The sequence below is a fragment of the Oryctolagus cuniculus genome, chromosome 2 (assembly GCF_051225735.1).
Source record: "Oryctolagus cuniculus isolate XC-2025 breed Fujian yellow rabbit chromosome 2, ASM5122573v1, whole genome shotgun sequence".
Lineage (NCBI taxonomy): Eukaryota > Metazoa > Chordata > Mammalia > Lagomorpha > Leporidae > Oryctolagus > Oryctolagus cuniculus.
The window spans coordinates 17686944-17705931 of NC_142868.1; the positions used below are offsets into that span (position 1 = coordinate 17686944).

The 18988-nt window shown below is 42.7% G+C and overlaps 1 protein-coding gene across 2 annotated transcripts in view; it reads right to left on the reverse strand.

Annotated features, from left to right (window-relative positions):
- The window catches only part of ADGRA3 (adhesion G protein-coupled receptor A3), a 139144-nt gene that overhangs the window by 22729 nt on the left and 97427 nt on the right, over window positions 1–18988 (reverse strand). For both annotated transcript variants that reach the window (XM_008274595.5, XM_070069597.2), the window contains 4 exons: window positions 17130–17333; window positions 7624–7837; window positions 7202–7410; window positions 639–763 (listed from right to left, as the gene is read on the reverse strand). In XM_008274595.5, coding sequence (XP_008272817.4) covers window positions 639–763; window positions 7202–7410; window positions 7624–7837; window positions 17130–17333 — 752 coding nt within the window. The remainder of the gene's footprint in view (window positions 1–638; window positions 764–7201; window positions 7411–7623; window positions 7838–17129; window positions 17334–18988) is intronic.

Genomic DNA, 18988 nt, shown 5'->3' on the forward strand with positions numbered 1-18988 from the left:
CAACGTGGTCTCAATGCCCGATGACTTTCTTCCCGGCTTTTCACAGGAAATGCCGAAATCTTCCCTTGTATCAAAATCTCCTTTTGTTTCTTAACTAAATGTCAAGAAATGTCACATGTGTCTGGCTTAAATAGGAAAATACATTCTAGCAAAACCTTTTGTAAAGTGAATTTTGCTCAGCAAATTCTTTTAGTTCTTTATTTCCTACCATAAAATAAAGTTTCTGTAGCTTTGCCTCCAATTAATGAAACTACATTCCATGCTTAAATGCCACAAGCTTTCTTTAAATAGTCATCTGTAAATAAAGAACATTACAACAGGCAAAAAAATCTCATTAAAATACTAGCAGAGCCTTATACCTCACTTCCTACACACTCTGATGCTCCTATGACCACCACCCCCGGCTTCCATTGCATAGCCATGATGTTATTTTCTGGACACAAACCCAGCAAACTAGCTGGAGGCCAAAGGGGATGGATTCACCATCTCACGTGCTAATTGCATTTCTAATGGTAGGAAATGAAGAAGGTTTGTATGTACTCTCAAGTACTCATGGTAAGATTATCCTAATTCAATATGAACTAAGGCCCTTCAAATCACAGTGCACACAAATAGATTTGCCAAACTGGGCTTCTTACCTGTGATGGTATATGTAGCTGACAATGACAGCCAGGAGACATAAGAGGAGAATGACAGCAGTCGTGTAAACCACAGGGTGTAGGAGGCTGGCCACCTGGGTATAAAGTTCAGAGCCTGTCAAATCCTAAAAGCAAACAGAAAGAATCAGGCTAGCAGCACGGTGCTGGACATTTCACTATTAACATTTTCTTAAGTGACTAAAACACACCGATAAACATAAATCTCAGGCCCTCCTATCTCTTCATTTTATTCAAGGACTGATGTCTAGTGCTATTTTCCTCATACGCCACTCTGCCTTCCTACCTTCCACTGTGTTAACTGCTTACAGTATACTCTTGCTCTAAACCAATCTACATCCTCAGTCTGAATATTGACTCTCCGTGAGTGCCATGGAGGGAGAGAACAGCTGCCCACATGTGGATGACTCAGAAGCGGCAACCACAGACGCCCCCTTTGAGTCACTGCAGGCAGGACCAGATGAGAAGGCACAAGAGAGCGCAGCATCTCCAAGTCAACAAAGTTCGCCCACTGGCAGTCAAGTTCAACTCCTACTTCCACAAACATGCAAGAATCAAACACTGTGTAAGGCCAGGGAGATACAACGCCAACACAAGGTTCCTGCCCTTGTGGAGCTAAGTCAGAAGGGAGACGGACATGCAACCATATCACAAAGTTTAATGTTGGTAAGTGTAGCATGGTTATGAGCAAAGATGAACAACCAGAAGAGCTCAAAAATCAATAAACAGTAATAGCAAGTCACTTGCGCAGCATTTACCCTAATCAGGCCTTTCCTAGATCCAGCTTCACAGAGCAATGGTTAAAGTAGGTCCATTATTAGCCTGACTTTGTAGTTTTTAAAACGGAGGCACAGGGAAGTTCCATGCAGTGAGAATTAAGTCCAAAGTAGCCTGACTACCTATTCTGTGATCGAACCACAGTGTAGCCACTGTCTCACTAAAATGCAAGTGGACATCTTAATGCTACTGTTGTCATAAAGAACTATGGCAGGTTCCAGGCACCTGCCTGCTGGCACAACTGCCATAATAAAAAACTAGGGATACGGCCGGCGCCGTGGCTCAATAGGCTAATCCTCCACCTTGCGGCGCCGGCACACCGGGTTCTAGTCCCGGTCGGGGCGCCGGATTCTGTCCCGGTTGCCCCTCTTCCAGGCCAGCTCTCTGCTGTGGCCAGGGAGTGCAGTGGAGGATGGCCCAGGTGCTTGGGCCCTGCACCCCATGGGAGACCAGGAAAAGCACCTGGATCCTGGCTCCTGCCATCGGATCAGCGCGGTGCGCCGGCTGCAGCGGCGGCCATTGGAGGGTGAACCAACGGCAAAGGAAGACCTTTCTCTCTCTGTCTCTCTCTCTCACTGTCCACTCTGCCTATCAAAAACAAACAAACAAACAAACAAACAAACAAAAAAAAAAAAACTAGGGATACGGGAGTCAGAGCTACAGATTTCCCATGTCCCTTAGCCAAATTCTCTTTCTGCACTGACTCTTAAAAGACATAAAATGATGACTGAGTACGGCAAGGAGTTCACATTCATCAGGAAGCTCGAGAGAATAGCTGAAACAAGGAAAGCTCGACGGAAAAAACGGGACAGACAAAAACAGACCGCAGAAGATGGCCTCAAGAGAACAGGGGAGGAATTTCCTTAGGAAGAAAAGAAAACCAACCATACAATTATGTATCTAAAAAGATCCTATCAGGATACTTTAACAAACCTCCCTCCTTAAGAAAACATGATCGGTTAATGACAAAAAGTACAGAAACTGGGAAGCCAGAGACAGAGCATGGGAAAGTAAACTCCAAAAGCAATGCCCCACCCCATTCCCATGAACCTCACACTTGAGAATTCCTCTCGCTACCTGACAAATACTGCTTGGGTGCCATGGCCAAGCAGAGTGCTAAGTACCAGAGATGCAGAGGACAGGCAGAGCACAGCCCTAGGCCTGGGAGGGCTCACAGTCTGCAGAGTGAGCACACATTCAGGGAAAAAAAAACACAAAAGACAGGCCCATCATGACCAATTCTGAGCAAACTGCCCTAGCATGACACCTACAGTATCAGTCTGTGGTTTGTGGCCTCAAAACATTGAAATTCTGCTAAAACTCTAGAATATTACTAGGAAAATTAAAAAAATTGGGGGCACTGAAAGCCAGTTAGATACTAATAAAAGTAGAGGCATTTCACCCTAGTTTCTATGAAAAGCTGCCATTCCAGTGGAGAATTAATAATTAGGGATAAACCTTCAATATCTAGGATTGAGTCTGTAGACTCCCTTCATGTGCTGCTAGTTTTAAAAGTCCTGTAAGAAATATTCCATAACATGGTGTCACTTACAAGCTCTATGATTTGGGGCAATTACCTCGCCATAAAATGCAACCTCACCAGTCATTCTGCAGGGTGCAGGGAGGGGCAAAGGAGGGCGGAGAAAACTGCTTCCCACAGTCCTTGGCAGAGAGTAAGAAAACAAGGAGCAGGGTATTAGCTAATAAAACACCAAACCAGGTGCCATTAAGTCCTCAAAACAGACTGTATATAATACACAAATGAAATAAGTATTTTTCAAAAATCAAGTACATACTGAATTGTCACACTGCACCCATAAATACATACAGTAATTACATGTCAATTAAAAGTAAAAACATCCAAAAAAAAAAAAAAGCCAAATGTAAGGGCTGCAGTGAGTTAAGCCACCACCTGGGATGGCAGCATCCCACATGGGAGCACTGGTTTGGGTCTCAGCTGCTCTGCTGCCAATCCAGCTCCCTGATAATGTACCAGGAAAAGCGTCAGAAGATGGCCCAAGGGCCCCTACCACCCACAAGGGGCACCACTATGGAGTTCTTGGTTCCTGGCTTCAGCCTGGCCCTGCCTCATCTGTTGTAGACATTTGGGGAGTAAAAGAGCTGATGAAAGATCTCCCCACCCCTCACACCCCATGAATCTGCCATTCCAATCAAATACATAAAATAAATCTTTCAAAAACAAAAAAGTCCAAATGCCTGTGATACAGAATGAAAAAGAAACTGATGCTTCAACAGAGGATGGTAACTCTTAAAATTCCAAAGAAATGAGAAAGACACAAACACCTCTGCCACACGGGCAAATACAGAGCACTCCTGATTAAGAAAAAAAAAAAAAGACCTAGATAACAGAGAGTAAATACTTTAGACTTTGTGGGTCAAAAGGCAAAGTCTGGCTATTTTACAAGTACTTACTGATCTTTTTTTTAAAATAGAATCATTAAAAAATTTTAAAACCATTCTTAGCTGTACAGCCTTGGAAAAATAAAAATAAAACCACTGCAACCTGGCTAGGTAGGGCAGTTCAAAAGAATAAAGGCAATTTAAGATAATTTAGAAGCCTGAGGTATCAGGACAGGAAACAAGTTAAAGAACTAAAATGAGAATCAAATTATTTTCACTTGTAGTAGTAAACTAACAGAGTTAGTAATGGTGTCACAAGAACTTCACTAGTCACAGTGTAAAAACACAGCAAGGAAGGCAGCTTTGGGAAGAGCAGGTACGGTGCACAAAAGCCTGAGTGGAAATTATAAAGCGAAAATGCTTATGCACGAATGGTGAAACCTGGCTAACCATTCATTTTATTTCAAAACACAAGAAAATCTCTTCAACAAGATGCAAGCAAACACAGCAGCTGCCTATGATCCACATGAACGTGGAAGCTACTTTACAATTTGTTAAACAGAAACAAGACTAGCATTCGTAGTCAGTGACAGAGTGACAATGAAGACTACTCTCATCCAGTTCATTTTACCCCAATTTGAAAACGTCATCAGTTTCCTATTTATAGTTGAATAATAACTAAAGGAGAATCACGGTGTACAGATTATTTTATCTTCATTACTGTTACTGAACAGAATTTTAAGTACCACTAATTTGACCCTGTTACAGTACTTTCTAATTAAGTTGCTTTTTCCCCCTTACTAACCCCAATTTTGTGAATCTTCATCTCAAATTGATTATTTCTGATCATATTATTCAAGAAACACAATTTCCAGTGGGCGTCTTCCTCTGTTTCCCACTGAGACTGTAGAAATCCCTGAGTACAGCAAGATGTACACCGAAACCAAACTAGGTTGTCCACTGCAAAAACATTCTTTATGTCTCATGTTTTGAATAGAAAATTCTTTACAAAAAATCAGAAAAAGTTTTCCAGACTATTTCTCAAATAATGATTTCAACTTACTATATAAAACAATACATTATAATGTTGTTCAAGAAAAACAGGATTTTATTATTCAGAAAGAGTTGAGGTCAGCGTCATGGTACAGTGAGTTGAGCCACTGTCATTCTATATAGGCATCCAGTCGTGTGCTGGCTGCTCCACTTCTGATCAGCTCTCTGCTAATTATGTCTGTGAAGGCAGTGAAAGACAGCCCAAGTGCTTGGGCCCCTAAACCCACATGGGAGGCCCGGATGAAGCTCCTGGCTCCTGGCTTCAGCTTAGTTTAGCTCTGTCCATTGCAACCTTTTGCAGAGTGAACCAGTGGGTGGAAGAACTTTCTCTCTGCCTCTGCCTCGCTCTCTCTGTAACACTACATGTCAGGTAAACAAATATTTCTAAAGTTTAGTTTAAAGAATAAAATATATTGATTTTTAATTTTAAATATATTTCTTCTACCTTAGACCTAATTTAAATATTTGAGTGTGTATAATTTAAGTCTACATTTATCTTATCAACCCTAAAAACTCCCATATACTATTATAATTTTGTTAATTTCAGATACAGTTCATTTTGCCACCTCTAGGTGGCAAAGTAACATCTAAAAACAGGGAAAGGATATTTCAAAATAGAAAAATATCTTAGTACTGTATTTTAGCTTTAAAGAATTGTGTATTACATTTTTTAAAAGATTAAAAGTCTGAAAGATAAAAGAATAGCTTATTCCTTCTAGAAAAGGATTAAACTAATTTAAATAGTTTAGCAGAACAGCTCGGAAGTTCAAAAATAGATGTTTTAAACTGGTATTAAACGAAAATAGAAATTTCACAAGGTGCAGCATCACAGTGGAGCTGATAAATAGCCGTGTGTGTGTGTGTGTGTGTGTCCTGTTTCATTTATTTTATACAACTTTTCCTAAGTATCATATAAAAATGCTGTATCTCTCTTATTTTGCCTGCAGTACATCATAGTTTGTAACTTTATACTCAAAACCTGAATGAAAAAATGTTTTTACACTGAAAGAAAATATCTCACATTTTAACGATTGATTCATGCTTTAAAAACCAACTCTAAAATATTAAAATGTGATCTCACAGAAACCAGACTCAAACTGTTACAAATCAGACACCCTCCATTTGTGAAGAGAACCATAAACGATCAACATTAAGCTTGGAAGAATAAATGACTTATGCAAATGCAGCTGAGTCTAACTAGGATAGATTTCATGCAGCGTCAGTGGGGCAGAGGGCAAGTTCAAGTGTATTGCTTTCAGTTGTACACAATGCTTAATGATGTCACTGAAAAGATAATCTTCAGGCCTTGTTAAATAATCCATCCATGTCTCTGTCAGCCTGACTGTGCAGGGGTAAGCTGTAGGAAGTTGAGGAGCAAAGAAAACCAAGAAAGAGTTGAAGGAAATTTATTATAATTCAGGCTTACTTCAAGATCATTTCTAAAGCAAATGTTATTTTGCTTTCTGAAAAAAAAAATTCACACAACGTCACTGTGTTCCAAGATTATTTAGTTCCAAGATTATTATTCATTAAAGTAGCTTCTAGATACCAGATTCAAAACTAGAAACAGAAATAAAAACCTCACAAGTCTTCTAGGTTAACTTCAGGCCACTTTTGGGAAACGTCTTTTAAATTCAACATTATACTCTAAAAATAGTCCATGATGTTACTATTTCAAAATAATTATACCTAAAATGCTTTTATAATAATCTGGAAATCATTCATTTTATTATCTCATTATTAAAAAGACCTATTTATGTACATTAATAACTAGTTATTTTACCATAAAGATTTGAAGGTTGTTAACAATGGTAAACAAGAAAACAGAATTACTCTGATTGGCATTAGAAGATATTATTTATGTCAATACTATCAGTTGAGGTGACAAAACTGAAATTATCCCCATTAATTCTAACTTCAAAAAGAGCTTAAAATAATTACAATGTAAAGGCACTAGACACCAAAGCAAGAAAATTTTCCTTTACTGCTCACTCTGTACCCTTGGGCAAGTGAGTCACTCTTTCTGGATTGAGAGAAGTAGATGGCATAAATCCAAAATGCCTCCATGTTTTAAATGGTCAAAGTCTAGTACTGAACTGATTCACTTACAAAGCATACAGAGAAATCCTATGCTAAATTCAATATCACACATTTCACTTGGTAGTAACTCAACTATCCCAGAAAGCCAGAATCATATAAAGCATCGTTTCTTATATAACTGAAAGGAGCCATCTCTTTCTCTCTCTCTCTCTCTCTCTATATATATATATATATAATTCCTCACTTGAGCTGAACTATGCATAGGGAAAACTTACAATACTCAGTGTTTGTGCATAAGCTAGCAACTGCCATACCATTAAAACCGCATAGTTACTCAGGGAGTAGCACTGAATCGTAGTGATGTTTTCATCCGAGTAGAGAATATGGCACCCATCTGACTTCCAGCCTCCTTGTCCATTCAGCAAATCGAAATCCCACTGGGCGGCGACAGCATCTGCTCCGTGAGCGATTCGACGCAGGGTCACATTAACAGGGATGTGGTGGGTATCCACGTTCATACCATCTGGAGAAAAGAGGAAATAAAAATATTCTGAAACAAATTTCGTAGACAATTAAATGTCAATGTACACGCTAATGGGTACTCTATGGGATCTTTTTTTCCCCCCACTAGTGACTCATTAAAACGAGAAAGCACAGGAAGAAGCATTTTTAGGATCGGTGAGCTCCGCAGCCATGATGCCCAGTGACCACGGGGTAACATAAGCCGCGTACAAACCTATTTTGGTGAGAATCACAGGGGTCACGACAGAACGCCGTTTTCCATCGTCAGCCAAGTTTGTTGAATTCCCAGTGGCTGGAAACAGCTTTCCATTGCGGAATGCAATGAGTTGAAGCTTATAGAGCGAGTCATCGGTTGGCCGGACCTCTCTTTTTTGCTTTGGTGAGAAAAGGGAAGGCGGGAGCTGAATAGAGGCCTCCACGATAGTGTTCTGAAAGCAAACAGACAGGGGAAAAAAAAAAAAAAAACAGGTCACCACGTTAGTAGGCGGAAATCAGAGCAATGGGTCACAGAATGGTGGAAGTCCTGTAATCATCTGCTGAACACGTTTTTCAAAGAGTAAGAAGTAAAGGGCCAGCATCACTAATCAGTTAAGTAAAGCATCTGAACACAGATCAAAAGAAGCCTAAAATCAAGAGCAACGCAAACTGCATTTGCAGGAGTTAAAGAAGTAAACAGGAACACATTTCAAATAGCAAAGCTAACTTTCCCCTAACATACTGCTGAAGAAGATGGCATTAAACAGGTAAGAATCTCAGTAATCACTCTTTCCATCAATTTTACAATACGGCAAAAGAGAACAAAGGCAGCATATCACAAATGTGAGTGTACTTTATTTGGGCTAATGTAACTTTAAGGTGATGTCAGATTCAAAACAACAAAAGAACAAAATTATGCAAAGACAACAGAAGTTCAGATTCAGCAAACACACTTTAGCAACAGTTTCCGGAAGGCTCAGAAACACATGTGTAGAAAAATATTAATAGGAACAAATGAAAATGCTGACAGACCGCTGAACATCACATTTATTTATTGGGGCTTTTTAAATCATAAATTATTCAGCATTCAATCAAACAACTCTATACACCAAGGAGGCAAACAATTATCTGTCTTTAAAACAAAAATCTTATTTTAACAATGTATTACAAAGTCATTCTCTTGGCCACCAATCTCCCTCCCTTGGATCCAATCTTCACACTGCCAAGAGAGTTTTCCTTTGAGAAACAAATCTGATCACGTTGTTCCAGTTTAAATAACACCTGATACTGCAATGTGTGATTACTGCTCACAGATCCTAAGTCTACCAAATAATTTGACTAAAATCTACTTCTCACATTCATTGCCTGACACTCCTCTACCACAAGCGATGATCCAGCCACACTGAGCTTATTAATTTTTGAGTTCTTTGCTTTTTTATTCCATTGTGCATGCTGCACCGGCCAGTACAGCTGAAATGTTCCACTCTGCTCCTGTGTGGCAAAGCTCTTGAACTCATCCAATTTGACTTTTAATGAGATAATCTTGCTGGCAATGGAGAGAATGGGTCACAATGAGAAAGGTGGGAAGCCAGGAGAAAAACTGTACACATAGCACAGAGTCTTTAAAATATAGTTTACTTGGATGAAGAAATACATCTCCTGATGTTCTGGCATGAGCAGCTCTGTGCCCCTTCTTTCTGGGGACATCTGTGACTTGAAGCAGCTCTCAGGTCTCTGACTACAGAAAGAGAAGTTTCAGATGTAGTCCCTGCATCACCTACTTGGAAGAGGGGTGGGGGTGTGTCTCCCTTCATTAATACTTTCCGGCACTTGTATCCGATAAAAACTGCTCAATGTTTGGAGAAATTAACAAAATGCATACAACATTTTTATCAAACATAAGACTCTATTTAAGGGGCTGGTGCTGTGGCAAAGTGGGTTAACGCCCTGGCCTGAAGCACCGTCATCCCATGTGGGCACCGGTTCGAGACCCGGCTGCTCCACTTCCTGTCCAGCTCTCTGCTGTGGCCCGGGATAGCAGTGGAAGATGCCCCAAGTGCTTGGGCCCCTGCACCCACGTGGGAGACCCAGAAGAAGCTCCTGGCTCCTGGCTTTGGATCGGCGCAGCTCCGGCCGTTGCGGGCATCTGGAGAGTGGACCATCGGATGGAAGACCTCTCTCTCTCTCTCTGCCTCTCTTCTCTCTGTGTAACTCTGACTTTCAAATAAATAAATAAATCTTTTAAAAAAAAGAATCTATTTAAGCAAATGACTGACTTTAGAATTATTTAACTGCTGGACTTAGAACACTGTTGGAACACTGGATATCCATAAATATGTTGGATGAATGTACTTTAGTGCTTTAAATATTACTTTTAAAAGGAAGATGCCAAGAAAATATCTGGTAGAAATATTTTGCCTAAGAAAATGCCTTAAAAGGTTTCTGCTATTCTCACTTATAAATATAACTTGACTTGGAAACAAAGTTTATTATACACTCATTTGCTAATCTAGTAAATCTCTACTCAGCATATAAATTTATTTTAAATACATAATGAGGCATGCAAAGAGAAAAACCGTAAACAGATCGATTCATTAGAAGTTCAAAATCCTGATAAAGTGTATTATAATGGGCATTTATTAAAACCTAAGCACTATTAAATTCATAAAATTATTTTATTGTGAATGGAGAGTTACTTGGAAACAAAGCACGCCTCTCTAGGAAGGTATAGTAAGAATAAATCTAATTGCTTAAAAAAATCTTCTCTAACTTTTTTTTTTCTATTTTTTTTTGTTTGTTTACTTGAGAGGTAGAGTTACAGACAGAGAGAGGCAGAGGCTGAGAGAGAGAGACAAAAGTCCCCCATCTGCTGTTTCACCCCCCAAAACAGCCGCAATGGCTGGAGCTGAGCTGATCTGAAGCCAGGAGTGAGGAGCTTTCTCTGGGTCTCCCATGTGGGTGCAGAGGCCCAAGGACTTGAGCAGTCCACTGCTGCCTGCCCAAGCACAACAGCCGGGAGCTGGATCAGAAGTGGAGCAGACAGGACTTGACCTGGCACCCATATGGGACAACAGCACTGCAAGCTGGGGCTTTATCCTGCTGCACCACAGCTCCGGCCCCTTACCCAGCATTTTCTAAAAGGGCTACACAGGAAACATCCATGTTTTCTAAAAGTCAAAAGAGGCCTTTCCCACAAGTTCTAATTTGTAACACCAACAAAAAATATCATCAAAAGCCCCAGATCACTGAAGGACATGAGCTATAAATCCATGGCTATTACTTTTAGGGCTCCTAAAATATCCTCCAAGGTCCAGCGGAGGCTGCCACTGTGGTAGCGGGTAAAGCCACCACCTGTGACACATGCAGTCCATGTGGGAGCTGGTTTGAGTCCCTGCTGCTCCACTGCTGATCCAGCTTCCTGCTAATGTACCTGAGAAAGCAGTGGAAGATGGTCCAAGTGCTTGGGCCCCCGCAGCCACGGGGGAGACCTGGAAGAAACTCCGGGCTCCTGGCCCAGTCCTGGCAGTTGAGGCCATTTGAGAAGTGAACCAGCAGATGGAAGATATCATCTCTCTTTCCCTCTTTTCTCTATGTAACTCTGCATTTCAAATAAATAAAAATAAATCTTCAAAAAATAGGAGTCCTATCTGAGATTCCTTTAAAAAAAAAGTCACTAAATAATAATCACAGGTTCCCTGGGATGAGTAAAGAGTTCCATGCAGACCAAGTCAGCTCAGATTGAGCCGTTTTCACATTAAGAATTGAACACTTGCAGGTATAATTTCTTTGCAAGAAATGTTGACCATTATTTATGGAAAGGTTGCAGACCTAATGAAAACAGATCACTGAAGAATACTTATTTAATTTGATTACATTTATCACTATTATACCTATTGCCACTCGGCCTAAAGACAGGAACACAAAGCTTATAATCTCACTGCACCATGTAATTCCAACTATACAGATTACAGCAATGGAAACAGATAAAAACACACAGATCAAAGCTGAGAAATGGGAAAATTCTCTCTTAAGAGGCTCTGGGAAGCAAGCGTTTTTGGCTTTGGGAATATTCATTGCCCAAATAGCATGCATGTGTCACGGAGATGAAGAAGGACAGGGGACGTTTAGTAAGAAACAAGGACTCAGGTTCCAGCCTCACCAGTTAGTTGCTGCTTCACACGGCATGGTTTTTGGACCTTTGGTTCTCATCTACCAAACACAGCTCACACCACGTCTGTCAAACGGTGGAGAGAACTAAATGGGATCAGGGCTATCCCAGCACCCGTGGGTGGGAGTTACTGCCATGACTGCGGCAGACTGCAGACGGTCACGAGGAGGCTGGAGGGAGAGGAGAGGCCACACCAACAATCTAGAACTCCAACCTGTCTGCACTTCAACGCAGTTTCAATTAATGTTAAATACCGATGAAGTATGAGCACATGTGAAATGATGTTATCACAAAGCTGTTATTATCTTATTTGCCAAATTCTTGTCTGTTTCACTATTTGCAATGACATTAAGCTAAAAAGAAAACAGTCTAATTGGTATAATGGATGTTAACTCAATTACTTCCACTAGATCTTAACATCTTGCTGTATGAAAGAATCTGTACTTCTTCCACTATGTAATTAAAAAATCTAAACTTCCAGAAATCTTAATTTGTTAAAGTCTATAAAGTTCTTACCCTAAAATCAGAATTAGTCAAAAAGCCATCTAATGCAAAACAACAAAACAGTGATTCCTGCATGTTTTCTTAACTACCTACGTGCTTGATTTTAAACAGATAGCTATTAGAATACGGTCCAGGATTTTTGTATAATTAGCTATTAACTGTATACCACCTTTTGATTATCTCACTGCTAAAGATTAACAAGGATTAAATTTGCCTTTATAATTATTTTTTTAAATGATTGTCTTTGCTAATTAAGTCTGAATGTTAATTTTACTTAACAACATTCTCTCTGGGTGTTTAGTTTCTCAGCACTGTGCAGAATGTGAAGATAAACAACAGAAGAGGGAGTGGCCCTTACCTTCCAGAATTCATTATCTAACAAGGGAGAGACAGCAACGACGGAAACAAGACTAACAAGAACGAACACGTACTGAGTGCTCACCCTGCACAGCAGCTGCTCTGAATGTCAGAAGCCCTTCAACAGCACACTGAGCTAAGCACTGTCTCGTGATCCCCACATTACAGGCCAGGAACTCAAATTCAGAGGCTGAAGGCCCTAGGCAAGCTGTCTGGCAGCACAGAGACCATACCGTGAAGTCACCACATCATAGGTTTCCCACTGCAAGTGGTGAGAGGTACATCCAAATGCCTTTTAATTATTCCCGAGAATAGACAAAAGTACTCAGGGATTCACGGGCGAGGATTCATTCTGCCGGAGGGAGGAGAGGCGATGCAGCCTGCGTGCAGTCTTAGAGGGGAGCAGCAGGAATTCCACCCAGCAATCTCACTTAGAGGGCATGAAAAAAGGCAGAGGGGAAGGCAGGAAACACGAGGACACATGACTGTTGTAGAAAACTGAAAGGCCTTCAGTTAGGTTAAAGCCCAAGTCTGGGCCGGCGCCAACACCCCGGGGTTCTAGTTCCGGCTGGGGTGCCGGGTACTAGTCCTGGTTGCTCCTCTTCCAGTCCAGCTTGCTGCTGTGGCCCAGGGGGTGGGGGAGTGCAGTGGAGGATGGCCCAAGTGCTTGGGTCCCTGCACCCGCATGGGAGGGAGACCAGGAGGAAGTACCCAGCTCCTGGCTTCGGATCAGCACAGCGCTGGCCGTAGCGACCATTAGGGGAGTGAGCCAATGGAAGGAAGACCTTTCTCTCTCTCTCTCTCTCTCTCTCTCTCACTCTGCCTGGCAAAAAAAAAAAAAAAAAAAAAAAAAAAGCCCAAGTTTGGGATAGGGACAAAAAAAAAGGGATCTTTCAATTCCTAGTAAGTAAATTTTAAGGAACAAATTTTTGTTTTGGCTAATTATGGCTGAATTCAAAAGATCAGCTAATTATTAAATGCTCTTGGCAGTTTCCCGAAAGTAGATCAGTATTTGTTAAACAAACATACCTGAGTTATGGTGCCAACACTGAAAAGAATCATTTTGTTGAGAAAAAATAAGAAAAAAAATTGATGGGTTATCATTAGTCAGAGTCAAATAGCAGGCTACTCCATCTCCTACTGAATTCCTCGGTGACTCAAGCACTGGGTCAGCTTTCAAGTACTCCGTGCCCAGTGTGGGAGGTGAGACGCCCATCACGGTTCCCATGTGTGACATGCAATGACAGAAATGAACAGGGCAGGGGCGGGCATTGTGGCACAGCAGGTAAGGTTGAAGCTTGTAACACCGGCATCTCACCTGAGCACTGGTTAGTGTCCTGGCTGCTCCACTTCTAATCAGTCCCCTGTTAGCACACCTGGGAAGGCAGTGGAAGATGGTCCAAGGACATGGGCCCCTGCTACCCATGTGGGAGACCCAGAAAGAGTTCCTGGCTCCTGGCTTCCACCTGGCTCAGCCCCTACCAATGCAGCCATTTGGGGAGTAAATCAGCATATGGAAGTTCTGTCTCTATGTCCCCCACTCTCTCATTCAAATAAATAAATAAATCTTTTTTTTTTTTAATTTTTTTTTTTTTTTTGACAGGCAGAGTGGACAGTGAGAGAGAGAGACAGAGAGAAAGGTCTTCCTTTGCCGTTGGTTCACCCTCCAATGGCCGCCGCGGCCGGCGCGCTGCGGCCGGCGCACCGCGCTGATCCGATGGCGGGAGCCAGGAGCCAGGTGCTTTTCCTGGTCTCCCATGGGGTGCAGGGCCCAAGCACCTGGGCCATCCTCCACTGCACTCCCTGGCCACAGCAGAGAGCTGGCCTGGAAGAGGGGCAACCGGGACAGAATCCGGCTCCCCGACCGGGACTAGAACCCGGTGTGCCGGCGCCGCTAGGCGGAGGATTAGCCTAGTGAGCCGCGGCGCCGGCCCAAATAAATAAATAAATCTTAAAAGAGTTGAGCAGGGGGCCAGCGCTGTGGCGCAGTGGGTTAACGCCCTGGCCTGAAGTGCTGGCATCCCATATGGGTGCCAGTTCTAGTCCTGGCTGTCCCTCTTCTGATCCAGCTCTCTGCAATGGCCTGGGATAGCCAAAGATGGCCCAAATCCTTGGGCTCCTGCACCCACATGGGGGACCCGGAAGAAGCTCCTGGCTCCTGGCTTCAGATCGGCACAACTCCAGCCGTTGCGGCCATCTGGGGAGTGAACCGGCGGATGGAAGACCTCTCTCTCTGTCTCTACTTCTCTGTAACTCTTTCAAATAAATAAAATAAATCTTTAAAAAAAAAAAGTTGAGCAGAACATTACAGGAAAGTGAGGGGGAGACATTAAAGGCAGTGAGGACGGGAGAGAGGATGGATTGGATGCGATCAGGAAAAGTTTCTTGGAGGTGAGATTCTGCTAGGTGAAAATGAGCAGTCGGGGAAGGCAGGCAGTGAGCAGGGGATTCGAACACAAGAAGCAGTAGGAGCCAGACTCAAGAGTGGCCAGGTGGTTGAGAAAGGCACCAAGGCGACTTACTGCCATGGGACGGGGGCAGAGGAGGGAGTTCGATATGTGGGGCAAGAGAGCAGGTGCCAAACAACAAAGCCACCTGCCAGGTGTCTCCAGAGACAGAGCAGCTATCAGGCCGCTGATAAGGCAGGTAGGTACGCACTTGGGTCATTAGGAAGGTAATGCTCCCAGTGTGTACAGCTTGAAAAAGCACAGCCCTAACCATCAGAAACGTCTCCACAAAGGGCCCCCAGATGCTCTCCTCCTCTCCCTGGCTCTCTACAGGCACTGACCCCTCAGCTGCTAACCTGTGCAAAGCTGTGAGTGATGCTTCCGACAGAAGGCCCAGCAGGGCTGAGGAAGCACTGAGGGATCTGGGGGAACAGCCCCGCCTTGCAATGTGGTAGGGAGGTATTCGGCAGCTCACCGACGGGCATGGCAGCCCCTCTGCAAGCTGGCTCATGTCCACAGCCCCGGGTAGACCAACTGACATGAGGAGGGCAGATTCCTCAGCAATACCCTAGAGACACAGGCTAGACAAGAACTTGCTGGGGCAACAAAGGTGGGAGCCCACACCAGGCTGTGGTGACAGCACGGAGAGGAGAACCCAGATTCAAGAAGTATGTAGGAAGAAAATCAAGTGGGACGCGGAAGGCTAAATAAGGACAGGCTTTTCAGGGGTTTAACGTCCTCTACTGCGCTGTGTTCGCATTTAAGAATAATGTCATCAACTACTGGATGTTCAGGTTGTCTAGTCAGAATGCTTAAGGATTAAAAAATACCAAGGAGGCACAGTAAGTAAAACATGCTCTAGCACAAAGGTGAGGATGCTAAAAGTACACTCGGCGGTGCTGATGCTGACCTTGGAACTAATTTTGTGCCAGGAAGGATGTGTTCCTTTTTTCATTCAGTTTACTCATATCCATAAGTGCAACGTGAGTGACAGTGCGACGTGTCCTCGCTCTCTGGCCACAGGCTATTTTAAAAGGATAGTGTAGCATGAAATTGACAACTCTAGAAGTGTTCCTCTACAGCTTTCTACCTTAGCAGGCACAAGCTTGCCTTACCCAGGGTAGGCTGTGAAACTGAGGAAATACCTTCATTGCCTGTACCTACTCTGATCACCTACACCAGAAGAGTTCAGCAGTTTTCAGCACTCCTCAAACACATGCCTTTCTCTCACAGCCTGGTGTGTGTTGCGGCTTCCATGACTTCTATGGTCTGTTTTTAACAACAAAAGACACAACAAGGAACCTGAGCAGGGCTACGGCAGTGGCACAGCTGGGTGCATGTAGCACACTCATATGACAAACCTTGCCGATTTTCCTCGGAGTCTGTGGTAGCAAACAGCTATCTCGTCATCAGGCACTCTGACCCAGTTGAGACTGTCTTTCACAGCTGGGATATTTCTAAATTTGGCAAACTGGCTCATTTTATTGAGGTCACCAGGGTAAAAAATGACAAAATACATTAATTCATCATTCATTCATCCAATATTTATGAAGTACTTGCAATCTACCAGAACACCTAACACCTGTCTGATCAATGGTTACATGGCCATTAAAAATGACTAGGACACTGTCTGCGCTGTCAAATGGGAAAGAACCAGAAACACAGAAAGTGCCATTGAGTTAAAAAAACCACAGAGAACACAGAGGCCCACGCCCACATGAAGCAAGCTGAGAAAACGTGGCTCCTTAGAGCTTTAATTTTAAAAATCAATGAAAATGCTTTCATTTTTCTTGCTCTCATGAAACACCAATTTCTGAATGTATATCGCGTATTTGCATTTCTTGGAATACAGCTGACCTAAGCCAATACCAGGCCTCCAGGCAAACTCCTCCATTAGGCGCAGTGGGCCATCCGTTCAGAGGGATGGAAAACATGGAAACATTCTCGCATCTTACAATCAGGAGCAAAAGAAACCTTCAGGTCAAGGAAAATGTTTGAATATGTACCATTTATACCACTGCAGTCAGAAAATGTAAATATTGGCATTTTTTGGGTGGAGAAAGCAGATGCCCAGGCAAGAAACCCACAGGGTCCAGGGGCTCTTCCTGGCCTGAACTTCCTTTAAAACAGCAGCAGATTCATAACAATATTCCCCACACCCTCCTACCTCAAAAAGCACCTTCAATAAGGTTAATTTGCAAAGCAAATCGCTTTAAGCATTCTAATCTAACTGTAAGTCGTCTTAAATGATGAGAGAATGCAACATACCTTCAGGGCCAGACTTGAAAACGTATTGGAAACATTGCACTTAAAGCTCAGCTGCTTGTCCAGGTTTCCGTCGGGATCCCGCCTGCCATAATCCGACAGTGCGGTGCGGTCAGAGGAGGCCACTTTCTGGAACACGGTGCAGGTCACCCCCGTGAACCCTGCAGCCTTGATGACATACGCCTCCAGAGCAATGTTGGGCGAGTACTTCAAAAGGCAAGCAGACAGCGGTTACAACAGATGTAGAATACGAGGAGAAAAGACCTTCCAAACACACACCATTATATGTGTGAGCCAAATCAAAAAGCCCAGATTCTCTTACACAAAAACACAGTGCAGAGAGCTGGTAGTGTAAGAAAAGGGAAAAGAACGAGTCAGTCACAAAGTAAGCAAGATCAGGTACCAACTAGAAGTCAACTAAGTGTAGCTCAGAGGGCAGTGGCTGGCCCAGCAGTTGAGATGCCCGCATCCTCTGCTGGAGTATCTGGGCTCAAATACCCAGCTCCGGGTTCTGACTCCAGTTTTCTTCTAATTCAGACCCTGGCAAGCAGTGGTGATGATTCAAGTTACTGAGTTCCTGCTACCTATATAGGAGACTTGGATTGAGTTCCTGGCTCCTGGCTTCTGCCCTGGCCCAGACCTTACTCGATGCAGACACTTTAGGAGTGAACCAGTGGATAAGAGCTCCCTCCCTCTAAGTCTGTCTGTCTGTTTTCTTTGTCATTCTCATAAATAATTTTAATAATAAAATTTGAAAAGCCCTTTATAGGAAATTACATGACAAAAATAGATGATTTTCTTATTCTAAGATAATCAGAGAGAACAATGGATCCTCGCCAAACCCTGGCCACCACTGTGACAATCATCCTAACAGTGGAATGAACAGGAACTACTAGGGTTTGGGAAACACACTTAAAAAAAAAGGTACCTGGTTCAACCCAACAGGCCATATTCACTTTTCCTTTCTCTATAAGTTAACTCCCTGCACTAAGGCCATTAATAAAAACTTGACCCAGACTCACTCCAAAACTGTGATATTGTGGAAGGTTCAAAGGGTAGGAAAAAAACAGATTTTAAAGTGCCAATTGGATCTGAAAAATCACCTGAAAAAGATGAGACCTGCTGAACTAAGAGATCTGCCAGAGCGTTCACCCTGTTAAACAGTCGCCAGGATGCACACGGGGATGGCCAGCACCATCCCGAGTGGGAGCCCATGTCCAAGAGGGCACGAGAAGTCACACACTGGTGAGTCTCAGTTCCATATCCAGCAAGGTGCCAGGGTTTACTGTAAATCCTAAGGTGTCTCTTCCCTTGTTAAGGGAGGATTAAGCTTGTGCAAGCACACAGGGAAGTCACCTTTCTCAGTACCCTACAGTAACAGTTTAGCATGGGATTTTTGGTGTAGGATGATTAAAAATCTATTAGGGAGATAAAATACAATTTTTTTTTAATATGAAGAGTAAAACAGAATTTGGCAAGTATCATACACGAGGGGACTGTAAAAGGCTCACAGAAAATGGAATTAAAGATTACGTTTATTTTGATGGAAATTATTTTCAAATCCATGCATAGTTTTCTCATAAAATGCATTTGCTGTGAACTGTGTGAAGGTCCTCCCACACATGCTCACAGATTCAAAACTCTCTGCACCCAAATAAACGTATCTTTTAATCCCATTTTTCCAGAAACTGTTTTGAAGAACCCTAGTATGTGTTAGGAAATAGTTAGCAGTTCCTAAACTTTCTAAGACTAAGAAATCCTTGCACCAGTTTTTGCCTCAGAGATTACATACACTTGTGAAAAGTCTTAGCATTTAAATTTTTTAAAGATTTTATTTATTCATTTGAAAGGTAGAGTTACAA